Source organism: Terrapene carolina, unplaced genomic scaffold (genome assembly GCF_002925995.2).
Source record: "Terrapene carolina triunguis isolate 2854851 unplaced genomic scaffold, T_m_triunguis-2.0 Scaffold641, whole genome shotgun sequence".
In the NCBI taxonomy this organism is placed as follows: Eukaryota; Metazoa; Chordata; order Testudines; family Emydidae; genus Terrapene; species Terrapene triunguis.
In genome coordinates this window covers 116806-134517 of record NW_020664992.1, presented here as the reverse complement: position 1 = coordinate 134517, position 17712 = coordinate 116806, and the positions used below count along the sequence as shown (strand labels likewise).

General features: G+C 62.4%; 2 protein-coding genes across 2 annotated transcripts in view; both read left to right on the top strand.

Moving 5' to 3' along the window:
• NABP2 (nucleic acid binding protein 2) overlaps positions 1-1419 on the top strand; it is a 5857-nt gene extending 4438 nt beyond the window's left edge. Inside the window, exon 7 of the mRNA XM_024206034.3 lies at positions 112-1419. Within this exon, the coding sequence (XP_024061802.1) occupies positions 112-314 (203 nt within the window). The 3' untranslated portion in view covers positions 315-1419. The remainder of the gene's footprint in view (positions 1-111) is intronic.
• Positions 1420-3905: 2486 nt separating this feature from the next.
• SLC39A5 (solute carrier family 39 member 5) lies at positions 3906-10983 on the top strand. The gene is made up of 12 exons (XM_029913446.1): positions 3906-4024; positions 4554-4736; positions 5766-6275; positions 6665-6917; positions 7213-7387; positions 7619-7788; positions 8162-8299; positions 9070-9151; positions 9406-9630; positions 9709-9789; positions 9894-10084; positions 10691-10983. The coding sequence occupies exons 1-12, from the start codon at positions 3906-3908 to the stop codon at positions 10841-10843; spliced, it is 2280 nt and encodes a 759-aa protein (XP_029769306.1). The 3' UTR covers positions 10844-10983.
• Positions 10984-17712: the final 6729 nt, after the last annotated feature.

The following is a 17712-nucleotide window of genomic DNA, read 5'->3' as shown; positions in this document are numbered from 1 at the left end:
GTAGTGATTAGAGCAGCGGGGGCTGGGAGCCAGGACTCCTGGGTTCTCTGCCCAGCACTGCCTTGGCTTCGCTGTTCATTTCCCTGCGGAATCCGTCGCTTTTGTTTTTAGCTGCCGAGAGCCAGAACGGCAACGGGGTGAGTGCCTCAGGCCCCGGCGCCCTCCCCCACCCGCCAAACGTCCCGTCCCACCCCACCAGCGGCCGGATCACCAGGAGCCAGCCGAACCACCAGGGCGCGGGCTCGGCCGGGTCCAGCTCGTCCTCCAGCCCCATCAGCAACGGGAAAGAGACCCGGCGAAGCAGCAAGAGATAACACCGTGGGGTTGGGCCCCCCGCCCCAGCTCGGTGCCGGCTCGCCCCAGGCCCCACTGCCGAGGCAGGAGGCCGGCTGAGCCGGAGGATGAGGAGCGGGGGAGAGACCGTGGCCGGCTGACGCTCCAGGCTAGATCAGAGACAGCGAAACCAAGAGCGTTTTCCTCGCCGCAGTCGCGACCATTTTCACCGGGACTGTGGCGTTCTCCTGAGCAGAGACAGGGAGGGGGGCGCCCCCCCCCCCATTGGAAACCAGCCCTTTATCTTCACGGCTCTGCTCTGAGACTAAGCGGAGCCACAGCCAACAGCCCTGCCCCTGCCGGCATCCCCACGTGCCCCTCTGGGGGCAGGGCCAGCCCCCCTCCTCCCCCCATCTCACGGGATTTTGTTCCTTTGGCGGTTTTTTTACAAATATCCTGAAACTTTTTAGCAAACTTTAAAAAGCTGATTTCGCCAGGTGGGGTCAGTGGCCAAGGGGCAGCTGGAGACAACGCGACCCCTGCTGCTGAGGCCTCCGGGCATCGGACGTGGGGGGCAGCAGTGCCCCCCCCCCCCTTGCCCCTGGGAGGGGCCCGTTTGGGTCTTGGTGTCTCAGCGGAGGCTACCTAAGACTGAGCTTGGAGACAAATCTCCTCTCTCCCCGGGGCCAGCCCCAGCTCAGGGAACCTCGGGGCACACGCAGCGGAAGGGGGGGCGATGGGGCGGGGTGCTGGCTCCAGCCCAGGTCGGCCGTGATCCCCGCCTGGGCGCTCTGGGCCCCCTGCGTGGAACGAGTCTCAGCCGGGTTCCTAGCAGACAAACGTCTCCGTCACCCCGAGCGCCCCCCGCAGCCCGGAGCTGGTGGGGGCAGCTCCCGGGACGGGCGGCCCCGGGGCAGGGGCTAGATGGAGGATTTGGGCTCCCCCGAATCACTGCGCAGGGAAGGGCTGTCACGTCTGCCCACCCGGGGAGGGATCGGGCCTGGGGCTGACCTCGGAGCCGTTCTCCCTCCCCCCAAGCCCGATGCTCCCAGCGCCCCCCCCTTTTATTCTGTTTTAACCCCCCAACTCCCTTTTCTTGTCTCACCCGAGTGGAGTCGCTGGCCTGCCCGGGGCTGCGCTGGAATAAAGACCGTGCCGCCCTCCCCCTCCGCCTGCCGTGTGGTCGCTTGCGCCCGGGGGACGCTTTGTACCGGTCACACCGGGCGTTAGCCCCCGAGTCCGGCACCGGAGCAGCTTGTCATGGCTGAGATCAAACCCCCCCTTCCCAAGCCCCGTGACGAACCCCAGCCCCGTATGCGGGCGGCAGCGTGGCCCCGCTGGGCGTTATACTAGATCAAAGGGGCTGCTGTATACAGCTCCTGCCCGAGTCACACTGAGCATTAGACGGGAAAATCTCTCCCCTGGGCGGGACGAGGCCCGTCCCCAGGGCACGGTTGCCCCTGCCGCTCAGCGAGCCCCAAGGGGGCACGAACTGCGAAGGGGCAGCGGGGCCCAGGGGGCTGCACTGGGCCGCAGGCGACCCAGCTCTGTCCCTGACTGGTGGGGCTCTGGGCTGGATCCGAACCCAGGAGCCCGGCCCCAGCTCCTGCTAAGAGAAGACAGCGCCCAGGGTGGGTGCAGGGCTGCGGCTTGGGACCAGTCCCCTCCCTCTGCACCTCGGCCAGCGCCCTGCAGGCTGATAGAGGCAGGAAACCTACAGGGACTCACCCCTTTAGTCTCCTCCCCAGCCCTCCCTTCAGGCCCCTGGGGTGGGGGGGGGGGGAAAGGGGACGGGCTTCGGGGCGACCTGCCTGACCCTTGCCCCTCAGGTACTGGAGCAGCCAGATTTGTGCAGCGAAGGGCAGGGACCGAGACGCTGCGCCAGGTAAGTGCATTTCCTTTCCCCGCTTCTGGGGGGCCAGATCCCCCATGGGGGGTGGGGGAAGCCCCAGTACTGGCAAAGATTCTGCCAGACAAGAATCAGCCCCCTCCAAGGCTGTCCCCCCTGTCCCCAAAGTAAACCGAAGGGGGGGCTGGAGCCGGCACCGCTGGCCCCGGCCCTGGGGCAGAGTTGGAAGCTGGTGTTTTTGGACGGGGGCAGGGGAAGGTGTCTGGCACCCGTCCTGGCCAGACGCAGCCCCCCGGGGGGGTCTGCAAAGAGCACCAGGGCGGTTTCCCAGAGGCTCTTCCTGGCGTGTTTGCCCGGTGCCCTCATGGCACGAAGTCAGCGCTAAGGGTGGTGGCAGGGCGCCCCCAGGGAACACAGTGCTGTTTGTGCAGCGCCTGGCGCGCTCAGGCCCGGCTCTACCCTGCTACAGCTAATAAGTGCACCAACGCGGCAGGTCCCATATGTGTCCTCAGGCTCTCGAGGGGCAGATCTAGCGGGTTGGTAAGACCAGGGGGTGGATGGGAAGCGGCTGGGGTAGGACTCCCGCAGGAGCGTCTAGGCGAGGACCTATTCCTGGGGCTGGTAGCGGGGAGGGTTCCAGGCTGCCCATCGAGCACGTGAGGCGACAGAGCCGTGCCAGTTCTCCTGCTAATCGGGGCAATTCCCAAAGCCCCAGCGCCCGGAGTCATGTGAAAACAAGACGGGCATTTATAGGATTTTAACCCCGTGACACCCAGGTGTCCATCATCTGCCAGGCCGGGGTCATGCCCTGCCCATCCCGCACTGGGACGATTTCCAGGCTGGCTGGAATCGAGGGGGGTGGGGGGCAGCCATGGGACCTGCCCTAGGTATTGTGCAAACGGCCAAGTGGATTTACCTTGGGCCCGGACAATTTAGGGGTGGGGGGGCAGCACGGGGGGGACACAGGCGGGAGAAGGATTTGAGATTCCCAGTCACCAGCTCTGCCATGCGGTGGCCTACCCCAGCTCCACCCCCCCCCCCCCCGCCCTGCTCAGCGCCTGTCCCTTGAGTCCTCCCGCTGGAGGGGCAATAAAGCGGGGGGAGGGAGACGTCTCAGTAGCCTGCGCCTCCCCCCGCCCTGGGAGCGGGACATTGGATGCTGCTGCCCCAGCTCCGGGCTTTTCTGCCTCTGGGGCCCGGAGCCTCCAGCCACTGCGGCCCCAGCTCAGTTCTTGCCCCCCAGGAGCCAGGGCACAGTCCCACAGCGGCTGCCTGGTTTGACACAGGGCTGGCCTGGCAGGCGGGTGGGGGGAACCAGGCGCTGGCTTCATGTCTGAGTTATCACCCAGGTGAATCATTAACACCTCGCAATAAAGTACCTGGGCTTGCAAAACTGCCTGTCAAGGACACATGCTCCCCACCCTTCTCCAGGGACACCCCAGTAATTGTACCTTGCTCAGACCGGATAGCAGGCGGGGGGCCAAATCTGGGTCTGGGATCCCCGGCTCCACCCTGGGCGGCTCCTGGACTGTCCGGCAGCCTGGAAAGAGACGGCCGGACAGGTGAAACTGGGGACGCTTTGCCCCCCGGGGCCCAGCGAGCCGCAGGCTGACGGCCCATCTCCTCCTCCCAGCCAGAGGCAGCCCCCCCGCCCCTCCCCGCAGCGGCCCGCGGGCCAGACGTGGCTTCCTGGGTGGGGAGTTCCAAGGCTGCCAAGCAGGAGAAGTTGCACCTTCACCTCCTGGCGCTGCAGCCGATCGCTCCACACCTGCGCGCGAGGCCGATGACCAGAACCGAGCCCGGCAGCCGGCGCCCGCTGCTGCCGAGGTGGGTGCAAGACGCCCTGTCCCGGGCCGTTCCGGTCAGTTCCCTCCTGACCCCGGAGAGCGGCCGTCGCACACGGTTAGTTTTGTAGCACTCGCCGCGGTGTCCAGCGCTGGCCGGCCTCGTTCTACCCCGGGGAATGCTCAGCCCGGGGCCTTCGGCCAATCTCGGGGGGGTCTCCCTGCTCTGGCGGCGGCGAGAGACCCCGGCCCATCGCGCTAGGCGCTGTACACCTAGAACAAAGAGAGAACGCAGGGCCGGGGGAAGCCCTGGGGAACAATGAGGTGACAATCGCAGTGTCCACATCTCCGAGGGTGGATTTCTGGGTCTGTTCGTACAGCCCTAGCGCAAAGGGGTCTCAGGCAGGACACACATAATACAGCGGTGAGTTCCACAGGCCTGGCGCTGGGTTCCCTTCGTGCCCCAGGGGCAAGGGGCAGCTCCCTGTCTCAGCTGCACACAGCAGAGGGGCCAGCTTGTGAGTCCCAGCGCCGGGGTGTGTGTGTGTGTCAGAGGGACTGAACGTACGTGTTCACACAAGTGTGAGGGACACGCAGAGCCGGGCCCCTTAATCCAGGCGCTCTGACCCGGTGTCTAACTCAATCAGCGCACGCTCCTCACGCCCGCTTCAAATCCCAGCCCAGCTCCCTGCCCGTCGCCTCCGGCTGGCCAGTCCTTGCTGCGAGCCGGGCGAGGGACGAGCCTGCGCCGCTAACCAGCTGCGCTGCCCCACGACTGCGCCAGCTTCGCTGCGGGACAGACACGGCCGGGGAGGAACAGGCAGCAACAGGTGAGTTTTGACTGAGGCTGTTTCCAGGGCTGATTCCCCCGTTCCCTGTCTCTGCTGTTCAGAGACCCCCCTGGGATATTCATCTTGGAGGGAGCTGCTCTCTGCCTCAGTTTCCCCACCTGGAATCCTGGGCTCACTCTCAGCTGCCTTCGCTGGGTGGGGTTGAAAAGACTCAGGTCTCGTCCACACGAGAGAGTTTTAACTCTCCTGGGCCAGTTAAAGCAGCTGCTGGTCTCTCGTTGCGGGGCGTAACACACGGTACTGGTGCAAGGCCCCTTTACACGGGTACAACCACTTCTGCACGACAGCTTCCCTCGGTGGGACACTTCTAACCCCAGGCCTTATTTCTCCAACCACAGCCCAGGCACAGGGGAGAGCGAGTCGCTCACTAGGCAAAGTGCGGGAGGGGAAACTGAGGCATGGAACGAGGGCAGGACCTGCCCGCTGTCACCCAGCAGGCCAGAGCCCCACTCCCCTAGGTCCCGGGCCTGGGCTCACTGGACCCACTGCCTCAGGCAGACCAGGCGTCAGCAGAGTAAAGCGTTGACTGTCCGGCTCCCACCGTCTCTCTCCCTCCGGCCCCTCCCAGCCCCCCAGGCGAAGCAGTTCCGAGCGGCGGTGGCTGGAGCCGGGCGTTATTTGGCTGTATATTTAACAGGCCCAAGGGGTGGGGGCACCTGTTTGAGTGTTTCTTTGGCTTGATTTGGTCCCTGTTCCCCATTAGAACGCCCAGCCCCCCAGGACAGGGGAGACCCCCTCCCCCCTTTGCACCACTGGAGAAAATCTGTTCCTCTGACACCACTGGGCAGCCGGGAATGGGACCCAGGAGTCCGAGCTGGTAGCCGCCAGCTCCCTCCAGAAGTTCTGCCAGAGCCTGGCCTATTTAGGTCCCGCCTGAGGCCTGGGCTGTACAAACTGGGGCCCGGGGGGGGGCCACCAACCGGGTGCTGCCCAGAGCCGTGCGGTAGAACAGGGCACAGGGGAGAGGCCCATTCACCCCCCTCAGCTCTGCCCCCCCCGTGCCAACAGATCTCCCACGAGGGGGTGCCCCAGGCAGCGCACCTGGCCAGGTGCGACCCCAGCTGACAGCCCCTCCCCGTCCCGCTCGGCGCCAGGCTCCCCCGCCCCCCGGATGGACCGGAGGAAGCCGCGGCTGCTGCTGGCCGGACTCTGGGTCGCTGCCCTCCTGCTGCCGGGCGAGTGCCGCCCGCCCCCCGGCCTGCCCGCCTCGGCGCCGGCCCCGCTGGAGGACGCAGAGCAGGAGCAGGGCTACTACCTGCAGCAGCTCTTCGGGCTGTACGGGGAGAACGGCACCTTGTCCTTCCACGGCCTCACCCGCCTGCTGCGGAGCCTGGGCCTGGGCCAGGTGCAGGTGGTGGAGATGGAGCACGAGGCGCTGGGCCACGGGCACGTCAGCCACCTGGACATCCTGGAGGTGCAGGACAACAAGCACCGGCACTCGCACTCGGCCCTGGAGCACGCCGGGGCGGAGCCGCCCAGCCTGGACCCCGAGGGGCGGAGACAGAACGGCACCTCCAGGTACCCGCCGCTGCCCCTCACTCCCGACCCGCAGCCCCTGCTAGCCCAGCCCTGGGCTCCCCCCCCAGCTCTGCCGACCCGCAGCCCCTGCTAGCCCAGCCCTGGGCTCCTCACCCCCAGCTCTGCCGGTGCCCCTCACTGCCGACCCGCAGCCCCTGATAGCCCAGCCCTGGGCTCCCCCCCCAGCTCTGCCGGTGCCCCTCACTGCCAACCCGCAGCCCCTGGTACCCCCGCCCGCTCCCCACCCCCAGCTCTGCCGGTGCCCCTCACTCCCGACCCACAGCCGCTCGATATTCCAGTCCTGCCGCTGCCCATCAGTCCCAGTCATCCCCGCCCGGCCCGGGGCTGCAGCTGGGAACTGGGAATTCGTTTTTGTTCATTTCTTTCAGGCCGGGATCCCCTGGAAGGAACCAGCCAGAGACCGTCCGGCTGCACCAGGCTGACCCGACGCCCAGGCCGCGAGCTGCCTCCGGGGGCACCCTCCCGCCCTCGGACACAGAAGGGCCCAGCGCCACCTGCCCCCCAGGGCACCCTGGGAGCAGAAGCGACCCTGTCCAGCCCCCCCCAGCCCCGCCCCGCCTGACCCTGCTGGAGCGGGTGCTGGCCCTGGACCACTCCGTCACCGACCACCTGCACGAGGATGTGAGGGGGGGCTGCACTGCGGTTCTCAGACCCTCTGGGGTCTAAAGGGGAGGGATTCTGAAGGGGGGGCCAGACATCCTCAGCCAGAGGGGTGGGGGTCTCAGTGCTGACCAGCCTGGCTCTAACCCCATGCCCCGCAGCGCCGGGAACGGAACCCAGGTGTCCTGGCCCCACAGGCCTCTGCTACTCACTAGACAGCCCCTGCGTCCTAGCAATCTGGGGCTTGGGAGGGCAGGTGGGTTACGCCCCTTCCCCAGGTGGCCTCGCTAACCCCCGCTGTCCCCCCCCCCCAAAGTGTCTCAACGTGACGCAGCTGCTGGTGAACTTCGGGCTGAATGCCGTCTCCCAGATCACGCCCGAGCAGTTCACGCTGCTGTGCCCGGCCCTGCTCTACCAGATCGACAGCCGGGTCTGCGTCCGGCACCACGACCAGCTGACACCAGAGCCCCTGGCGGGGGCGCTGTGGCCAGGTAACACCCTCCCCTCCCCCACCCCTGCCCAGGGCCAGGGCCTTGGGAAGGGGCAGCCATCCCCGATGGGGAAACCGAGGCACAGAGCGGGGAGAGGACAGGCACTAGGAGCCTCTCCTTGTGCCAAGGGATTTGCCTGCCCTGTGGCTTTGCCAAACCCCCAGGGTGTCGGGGTGGGGGGGGGATAGAGCCCAGGCCCCCCCAGCTGCCTCACCCTGCTTCCTCTTGCAGTTCTAGGCTGGGGCTTCCTGGCCATCACGCTCATCAGCCTGCCCTCGGCGCTGGCCCTCCTGCTGGTGCCTTTCCTCGGCCGCGACTTCGGCCGCCTCCTGCTGGCCTTCCTGGTGGCGCTGGCCGTGGGGACGCTGTGCGGGGACGCCCTCCTTCACCTGTGGCCGCACGTATGTATGGGCTCGCCGGGCCCCCCAGCGCCCCCTGACCCCCGCCGGGCCCCCCAGCGCCCGGCCCCCAGCCCGGCAGGCCCGAGCTGGAAAGCCTGGGACCGGGGAAGCACCCATGGGAGGCGGCGGGAGACGAGGTCATCTGTGGCTCCATCCAGCGGAGCGTCTGCATCACAGCCAGGGAGCCCATCGCCCCCTCCCCCAGCCCCCCGCCTATCCCAGCTTGGCACCTGGGCACTGTCCCAAACCACCGGCCATCCCGCCCCCCCCTCCCAGAGTCCCCCCCATTGAATCCCCCCGATTTCTCCCTGCCCCCCGGCTCTGGGAGCCCCCAAGAGGGACCCTGAGCTCCCCTCCCTCCTTCTGCGTTTAGGCCCAAGGGAGGCACCAGGAAACCCCGCGGGAGCAGCAGGACTTGGTGCTGAAGGGGCTGTCGGTCCTGGGGGGCATTTATGTCTTGTTCCTCATCGAACACCTCCTGGGCACGCTGAAGCAGAGACGGAGCCGGCCGGTAAGAGCTCGTGGGTCGCCCCTGGCTGGCCGGGAGCCCGCCTAGGGCAGGGCGCTGGACGGAGGGTGGGACAGCAGGGGGCGCCCTTCCCATCAGCGCCCTGGGGCAATGCCAGGGGGCACCGTGCTGCCGGCTTCCGGCTGGGCCCCGATGCCGCGGGGGGGCTGCAGAGCTGACGAGAGCAGGAGCGTTGGCACCGGTGTCCTGGCCCAGGCCCCACCGGGGTCAGCACCTGCTGGGGGGGGATGAGGGGGGTGGCGCTGCCTGTCCGGGGCAGCTATGTGGTGACGGCACATCTGCTACTGCTGCGTCCCGGCTCCCTGGGCCCGTCCAGCTCCACGTCCTGGCTCCCTGGGCCCATCCAGGTCCTGGCGTCGGGTCCGTCCAGCACCACGTCCCAGCTCCCTGGGCCCGTCCCAGCTCCCTGGGCCCATCCACCACCACATCCCGGCTCCCTGGGTCCGTCCACGACCACGTCCCGGCTCCCTAGGCCCGTCCACCACCACGTCCTGGCTCCCTGGGCCTGTCCACCACCACGTCCCAGCTCCTTGGGCCCGTCCAGCACCACGTCCCGGCTCCCTGGGCCTGTCCCAGCATCGGGTCCATCCAGCACCGTGGCCCACAAGCGCCTGGTTTGCGCCCGTCTAGGATAACGCGGGTGGGGCCCAGCCCAGGTGTCTCCCACACCCAGCGGGCGCGATGCCCGGAGCCAGCCGGGCCCTGGCCCGTCGGGCGGCTTTCAGCTCTCGCCGTTGCTTTCCCGCCCTCAGAGCCGCGCCGCGGGAAGGAGCCCCGCTCTGGATGCAGACGGAAACCGCGGCTTGACCCTGCGGGCATCGGCGCCTTCCCCAGGTGAGCCTGGAGCTGTCGCTCGCTCCTGCCCCCTGCACTGAGGCTGGAGAAGCCAGAAGCTGCCCCCGCCCCCAGCCAGTGCCCCTGCCCCGCTCCCCACAGCGCCCCCTGCTGGGAGAGGCCAGCACAGAGGCAGTTGTCTGGGCCGCCCGACCTCTCCAGTCCGGCACTTCCCTGCAGCCTGGTCCCCAGCCCCAGCCACCGTTCCCCCGCCGGCTCGGGGCTGCTACCAGCCTGCGGCTGCTCTTCCGAAGGCGCAGAAGCCGAATCGCAGCGTCTGACGGCCCCGGGGCCGCGCAGCGACAGCCCCGGCCGGGGAGAGGAGGGGGCGAGGCAGCCAGCGCCAAGCGCGGACGGACTGACGGAGGAGCTGAGCCACCACGGACACTCGCATGGCCCGGCGGCCGGCGGCGCCGACATCGCCTGGATGGTCATCCTGGGGGACGGGATACACAACCTGACGGATGGGCTGGCCATCGGTAAGGGGGCGGGGGCAGGTGCCACCCCGGGGCTGGGGCACCGGCTTCCTGGTACCAATTGGCTTCTCGTTCCCGCAGGGGCTGCGTTTTCCGAAGGCATCTCCAGCGGCTTGAGCACCACGGTCGCCGTCTTCTGCCATGAACTGCCCCACGAGCTCGGTAAGTCTCCTAGCAGCGCGGCACGGCGGGCACCGCCCCCCCCAGCCACGCCAGCTGCCTGGCATCCCACACGCTCTCACCTGCCGCTTCCCTCGCTCCGGCAGGCGACCTGGCCATGTTGCTGCAGGCGGGCCTGCCCGTCAAGAGAGTGCTTCTCTCCAACCTCGTGTCGGCCTTCCTGGCGTACCTGGGCATGGCGGTGGGCACGGTGGTCAGCCAGGGCACCTCGCCAATCACCCCCTGGATCTTCTCCATCACAGCGGGCATCTTTCTCTACGTGGCGCTGGTGGACATGGTAAGGGGGGGGCTGGCTCCGGTACTGCTTCGCCAGGCGGGTGTTGGTCCTGGGCAGCGTCTGCAGCTCGGCTGGGTTCGCGGCAGATCCCGGTGCCAACCCAGTGAGGCTGCCGATGCTGCCCGCCGGGCACCGCGCCGCCCCCTCGCCCGGTGAGTCGTCTCGTGTCTCGCACGGCGATCGGCAGCTCTTTGGCGCGGGGGCGGTTTTGGCTCTGGGTTTGCCCAGCCCCTGGCGCCGCGGGGTCCTGTCCCACGCCTGCGGCTCTGGGGACCGCCAATCATCCCGAAGAACGAGTGTAGGGCCGGCGCCGGATTTGAGAGAGAAAAATCTCCAGGTGGGAACGCTCCGAACTGGGTTTGCTACATCCCGAGAACAGCTCCCCCCAGCGTAACCCTAATGCCACCCCCGTTGCCTGCATCAAGGGCCCAGCCCTGCCTTGAACGGCCGCTTTAGGCTTCCCAGGCGGCACAGGTTTCTCAACTGGCTAGCCAGAGGGCAGGCCGAGCAAGTCAGCGCCTGGCACGGGCCCGCCCAGGGCTCTGGGGTTATCCCCTCCCCGTGTCGGCGGAGCTGTTGGCTCACAGGTTTCTGGTTTCCCTGCAGCTGCCCGAGATGCTGCGGCGAAGCTCCGGCGGGAACAGGAAGGGGCCCGTGACGTATTTCGCCCTCCAGAACCTGGGCTTTCTCCTGGGGGCGGCCATCATGCTGTGCATCGCCCTCTTTGAAGGGCAGATGAGCTTCCGTGTGGATCTGTAACACGGGGGTGGCCACACGGCTCACTGAACTCGGATGGGATGGGGCCGAGGTTCCAGGCACCCCCTGCGCCATGGCTGCTTCGCAGAGAACTAGGACCTCGGACTCTCTTCCTGCTGACGGCGGGTGCGTGACACCCAGGGCAGCCCCCCACTCTCTGTTTGCTCCACATCCCCCGGGGGCAAGCGTGGGTCGTGACTAGGGGGGGCCCGGAGCTGACTGGTGCGGAAGAGGGGCAGCGTTTTGCTGTTCAGTACAGGGAGGAGAGCGTGTGGCCGGCACAATCCCCTACCCCCCTTTCCACGAGGACACTGCCGTTCAGTCTCAGCGTCTGCCCGACGTTTCGGCATGTCGCGTGCACGAGGCCAGGCTGGCCCCCGAGCGAGTCTCGGCCTTTCGGAGAGGGAAACGCAGCCGATCCGTGGGCGATTGTGGGGCGGGGTGTAGGAGACGTCGCTAAAGGGGGCAGAACGGAGCATTTCGGAGGCGGGGGAAGCGCCAGAGTCCGATGGGAGCCAACAGCCCCACGCAGAGGGTGCGTTCATTGCCGGGAGGAGACGTTCATCTGGGGAGCGGACACGGGAACTCTTACCTTCACCACCGTCCGGAGACAAGCGGCAGCGCTCCTCCCTCCTTCCGCTCCACCGCCCGGGACAGAGCCTCCGAAATCTGCTAGGCAGCTAACGGTTTAACCGAACGGAACGAAAAGAATCCACCCCCCTCCCCGCGCCTGCCCACTGAAGCTATGGTTCTGCAGGCTGCTGCGAGTTACCAGACCAGTTTCCCCACCTAGCCTCTGCCAACAGCTTCTGTAAGGACTAAATCCAGTTTAATTGGACTGGGGGGGGGGTCAGGAAACCAGAATTCCGTTCCCAGCTCTGCCACTGACTTTCCAGAGTGAACCTGGACAACTCACCCCCCCGTGCCTCAGTTTCCCCATCTGTAAAACAGACACTATGATTCTGCCCTGCTTTGAGATCTGATCTACGGCTGAAAAGCGCTGCAGGAGAGCCCCCTTCTTCCCCCCGGCGCTAACCCCCAGGGGTGGGCGGTGGGAAAGGAGGACGGGCGAGGAAGTAGAAGCAATAGCATTTTAATAAACATAATTGATTCAAAGCCACAATATGAAGAACAGGACTTGGTTGCAGCATACATTGTATAAAATAGATCAAGTCTGAATGCTTTTATTTTTAGTTCCTCCCACCCCCCCGGCCCCCCCCCCAACTGATGCAGGATTTCTCAAAATACACACATGGAACATCTCCGACAAAAAGGAAACGTGGGAGTGGGGCAAGGCAAAGGGGGGGCATTCACGCTGTGGGGGTGAATGCCTTCTTGGGTGGTTTCCTTATTCAATTTCACAGCCCCACGAGGGGGTTTAACAGCTTTGGGTTTCCCTTGACAAACAGGATTTTGTATTTGTTTAAATTTCCTCCACAGAGACAAGTGGTCAGGACTTGATGTCGGCGCCCCCCTGGGTGCCGGGTTGTATGGGAGGGGAGAGAAACCAGCGTGGCCCAAATCTTGCCAAGCCAGGCACCTGCAGCCTCTCGCCCCCGGGGGGGGACCTAGGAGAGGGTTTCACACCTTTTTTTCCTTTTTTAAATGTTAATTGCACATCAAAACTCTGCTGTATGTCATGCCGCGTCCCCGCAAGGTCCCATGCACCTCTGCCGGTAAAGCAGTCGTCCCGATACTCCACCCGCCCACCCGTCAACCGGCAGGGCAGTTTTTGTGCTTTAAACCAGCCGAGGAAGGAAGAATGAACTGGTTCAGGGGTCTGGGGGGGAGATACAGTTGAAGTCTCTTCCAAAGATTGGTCCAGGCCTTGCCCATATGCCTGCCCTCTGCTGATATTGCGGGGGGGAGGGGCGTGTTTCACAGAGTGCTCCCGCGGGAATACTCTAGCATCTCAGACAGCTCTAGTTCACGCACGCGCCTCTCCCCTACCTGCTGAAATTAAAAGGCGTTCCAATTAAGTTGCCCTGCACCATGACCTCCAATGAAGGCCCCCGTCTATTAGGAACAACACCGCCACCACACGCTGGGTTTTGCTCGGCAGGTTCCAGGTTCAGTGCTCTGAAGGGGAAAAATTCCAGGGAACAAAAAGCCTCTTTTATTTCAAAAACCAAACCAAACCCCAGCAGCTGTTAAACACAATGAGCAGAGGCCAGCGCCGGTGGGGGTCAGTGCTTTCCAGGAAGGGGAACGTGACGCACGGGGGCTGTGGCGAAGGAGAACGTTCTCAGTGGAAGTTTTCCCAGCAGCTCTTTGGCTGGATCAGCCCCGCCCCAGCAACGCAGCCAGCTGCTTGGGATGTCAGGAGTTTGTCAGCCCTAGGATCCGGGGGTGGGATTTCAGAGGCAAGAAAGCATTCTACACGTCCGTGAGCCATTCTGTTTATTGCAAGAGGTAGGTGTGAACAGTGCAGTGAAGTCTAAAATTAAACAGCTTTTTTGTATTTCCAACCATCTCAAATACACAACACCCAACGTCCCCCCCCCCACCGATGACGTAAAATTCACACACGAAGCAGCCACCTCCCCGCCACACGTCCCCAACCCCTTCGCAGTGACCGACCGGGTCCCCACTTGCTAACTTCTAGCGCCAATCCAGTTCAGTCAGGTCCCAAATGGACCTCACTGAACTGAAATGAACATGCTGGGGGAGGGGGGAGAGAAATACATCCAAGCGTCTGCCCTAAGCTCACGCACGCTGGGGACACCTGGTTAAAGTGCACGCCCTCAGGCCGCGCCAGCTTCTGGGGGCCAGGTAGGGAGCCCCTCCTGGTACTCTCAATTTGTGAGGAGTGCTGAGCTAACTCCTCAGGGGGGGATCTGTAAGCCCCCCCGCACAATGACAAACCCTCTCCTTAGAGCTCCCCAGATGGATCTTCCAGCTGGGCCGGCCCAGCGCTCTGGCATCTGGGCAGCCGGAAATGGAAACCACAGAAACACCAGTGTGAAAGAAGCCAGGAAAACAAAGCCTGAGCGCTGAGCCCCCGCAAACCCCACGGCAGCCAACAAGCCACGAAACTGGTGCTAGAAATCACAGGCTGCTTTCAGTCTATTGCCAATAGGTCCCGTGGGTGCTGGCTCCCCGAGCTTCCTTCAGACCGCAGAGGGGAACTTAGTGTCTGAGGTGACACCCCCCTGCCTGTAAATGCAATGAGCCTGTGTGACGCTGCTGGGCCCAGGGTCCTCTGCAACACCACAAGGCCACACCGATCTACCGACCTGGGCTGAGACGCCTGCTTCTGCCTCATCCGCACACGCTGCGGAAACCCCTGGCGCCTCGTCTCCCGCCCGCAGCGCTTATGGGTCAAGGCGGCAGCAAGTCCATTTCAGTCAGCGCCGTCTTTGTCCCCGCTGGGGGCTGGATCCGCCACTCGCCCTCGAGGTGAATTTGCTCCCTGAAGACCAGAACCACCATGGGTCTGGAACACGGATCTTCAAACAGTCCGAAAGATCACCAGCCGGCGAACCAGCTACCAACCAGCTGCCCGGGAGCGCGACGTGCTGACTTCGGGGCCAGGACAGGAGAAGTAGAGGCAAAGGAAGTCAAGGGTCCGGGGTGTAAGGATGAGCTCTCTCCCAGCTGCACTAAGCCAATCCAAGTCCGGATGTGTTAAAAGCACCATCCTCCATGTTACACTGAGCCCTAAAGGCAGAAAATCGGTCGACGCAGGATGCACCTCTCGTGTTAAAGGCAACCACGGTGGCTATCAGCTCATGCCGACGCTGCCTGTGGGCAAAGTTTGGGGGGGAAAAATCCCCCTGCTGCCCATATTAATCAAACTGTATTGACTAGAAACTCACTGAGCGCAGGTCTAAACATCCACGGACAACAACTGCCGGGGAAGGGGAGAGGAATGAGAAATGGTTCCGGGGAGATTCAAGTCAAAACCACATGCCGCGTTTCTGCTCTAGGGCGTGAGGTGTGTCGGCAGAGAGAGAGGGGCCTGGGGAGGGCAGGAGATCCACCCCCCGCCGGCGATGGATAGGCAGCATCACACGTCATGCATCTCACACCACACAGCACGTTCTATGAAACGGACGCACAAGACGCGTTTGTTACAGGACATAAAGAACACACCTAACCACTGTACATGCTGTCACACACCACACAGGGGTATTGTCGGGGGATGTCCGGAGAGCGATGTGTATTGTATTCACCTTGGACGCACCAATACAAGTGCAAACTAGAGGGTTTCAGCGCGCCTTGAAGGGGATAAGAGACTGGACTCCAGCAGCGAAGGCTCAGTGAATTGGGACTGAAATTATCCGAGTTCTACAGCGAACGTTACCGTTCCGACAGGCAGGCAGGGGCTTCCTTCCCAGCCCGCCTTCCTCTCCACCCAAATTCCCAGCCAGCACCTGCACTTTCAGAGAGAACTTTCGTGAATCCCCTACTGCTGCCCCAAGTAGAGCGCGGAGCGAAGAACCCGCAAGATTCAGCCGACGTCTATTGCTTTAGCGAGAGAGACGTTGGAGGCGACAGTTCCGGCAGACTGCCCCCTCCCGCCCCAGTTTGGCACATCTGCGACAAACAGAACAGAAGGAAATAAAGTTACTCCCATTTCTCCTCCCCACCCCCACCTTCTCTCCTGTTTTCAGATCAACTTATTTAGCAGGAGTAACTACTGCAACCAAGCTTGGAGAATTCCTTAAAAATCCAGTTCCTAACAGGCCTGCAACAGAGCAGCTACGGTGCGGAGCAGAAAAAGGGGCTGGCCGGAGGGTCATTTAACCAATACTGACACTACAAAGCAAGATTTTTGGGTTGGGGGAGAGACGGGACAGAAAAATACACAGAGATTGTCAAGACCGAACTGGTCCAAAAGCAGAAATTCTGAAGGTAGGTCGCTAGAGATCAACAAACCCAATGGGAGACGGGGTGTAATTCATTTTTCCTAAGCAGACAGACAATGAGCGTAAACTTTATAACTCTCCTCTCCACACAGGTGCACAAGAAAGAAAAGGACAGTGAAGAACTAACCGCCTGAATTAAAGAGAGGTCCTGAAAGTGCTTTGACTTGGAATCTTACTTTATATCTAAGCAAGTTACTGGCAAGATGTGCATGGGGCAAGATTCCAATCTTCCAGCAGACGGATTGGAGAATCCAGGGCATTCGGTTACCCTTGCTAAATAGCAAAGTTGGAGCCTCGTAAACAAAAAACACCCCTCAACTCTCTGCCCTTTCCCCAGTCACACAACGAAGCCTGGTGTCAAAACCAATGCTAGCCGTGTTCGAGGTTTCCCAGGCAAGTTTACAGGAATTGTTTTGCAGAGTGGTGTTAATCTTGCCAGAGTTAACTCACAGCAGCATGATTCTCTGACAAAATCCCCTTAACTGCAGGCATATCAGGGAAATGGTACTGTTAACAAGGAGCGTTTGAAGGGACAGTGCGGACTACAAATCTAGTCAATTTCAAACCAAAAATGTCAAGTAGTTTCATGTCCCACAGCTGCCCCTGAGCTCCCCTGGCAGGTTTTGTGGTTTGACCACCATATTTTCTCTCTTTAAAGAATATTTTTCTCTCCTCCGCACAAACAGAAGAAACTGACTGGAACCAAAGAGAGAAATATATTCTTCTTCTGATCTGCCTTATACTCCTCATGGGTGAAATTGACTTAAGCAGCACAAAGACCTCCTACTGCTGTTCGGCACAGGGTGAAACGCTCTGTAACAAAGCAAGCAAAGAAAGCGGTTTAAAGACAGAAGCATGCTTTTTAAGTGGGTGCTGCCCCTCTGAACACTGGGTTGAGCCAATGTGGACACCTCTCCCATCTATTTGCTAAGCAGCTCTTTTTGAGAGAGGAATTTAGTGGCATGGGTATTGTTAGGTAAAGATGTCTCTAAGAGAGCATGCAGCTCGGGAGGAAACAAGATTCCTGCTACATATTGCTGGCTTTCGTCTTTGATTTTGAAATACCTCCTTAAAGAAGGAAGCAGGAGAAAGCTATGGGAGCCCTAAGGCCAAAAATAAAATAGAAACTTGACAAATCTGTAGGGATGAGACAAACCCTAAAATCCAGAACAGATCTGGCAAGCAGAAGTTTCCCTAGCATGCTGAGTGGAGGGGGGATGGACAAGGTGCTGATCTGACAGAGTGGGAAGCTAAGCTGGTGCAGGACAGAGACAGCACTTGACATCCTCCACAGACAGAGGAGCTTTTTAATTTTTGGTTTTAAGGGACTTAAAAAAAATCCAAACCCAAATCAAAAACATTGTCAAAGGAGGGAAGATAGAAGCTGGCACATAGCTATTTTCAGTGCAATTTTCAATCCTGTATTTACACGATACGACGATTCTAGTGAGGGACTCCAACAAGCTGCTACAGACGCCTGACGCACTATGCTCCAGGTAAGCCCATCTGCACACGGTGGCTTGCCGATGGCAGCGACGGCCCTGCGTTCTGGTGCGAGCTGCCAATGCTGCACTGAATAAGGTGGCAAAACTGCCAAGCACTCATTGGCTTGGCCACTTAATGCAGGGCTGCTCTGGGTTTCACTGCCCAGGTTTGACTCGATGCACCGCCTTGGATGGCAAAGCAGCGTGTCCTGAAAGCACGGCATGACTACAGACCACATACACTACTGCAGCCCCCCCGAAAAGCAGTGTGGGGGAGAAGGGGCCCTTCGGGTTGGGGGCTACGGACCTTCTCAGCGACATTTGCCCCTCACAGGCATCCCAAGGCTGTAGGTTGGTTTTGGTTTTTTGCAGCGTCTAAATTCAGATGCAATCATGTCGCAAAGCCAGCGGTGCTGCCGATCTGTTAGCAAAGCACCCCAAATCCCCAATGTTAAAGAGCCCTGTTTCCTCAAGCCAACGACTCGGGGGAGCTGAGAGGCAATGCTAGGACCCCAAA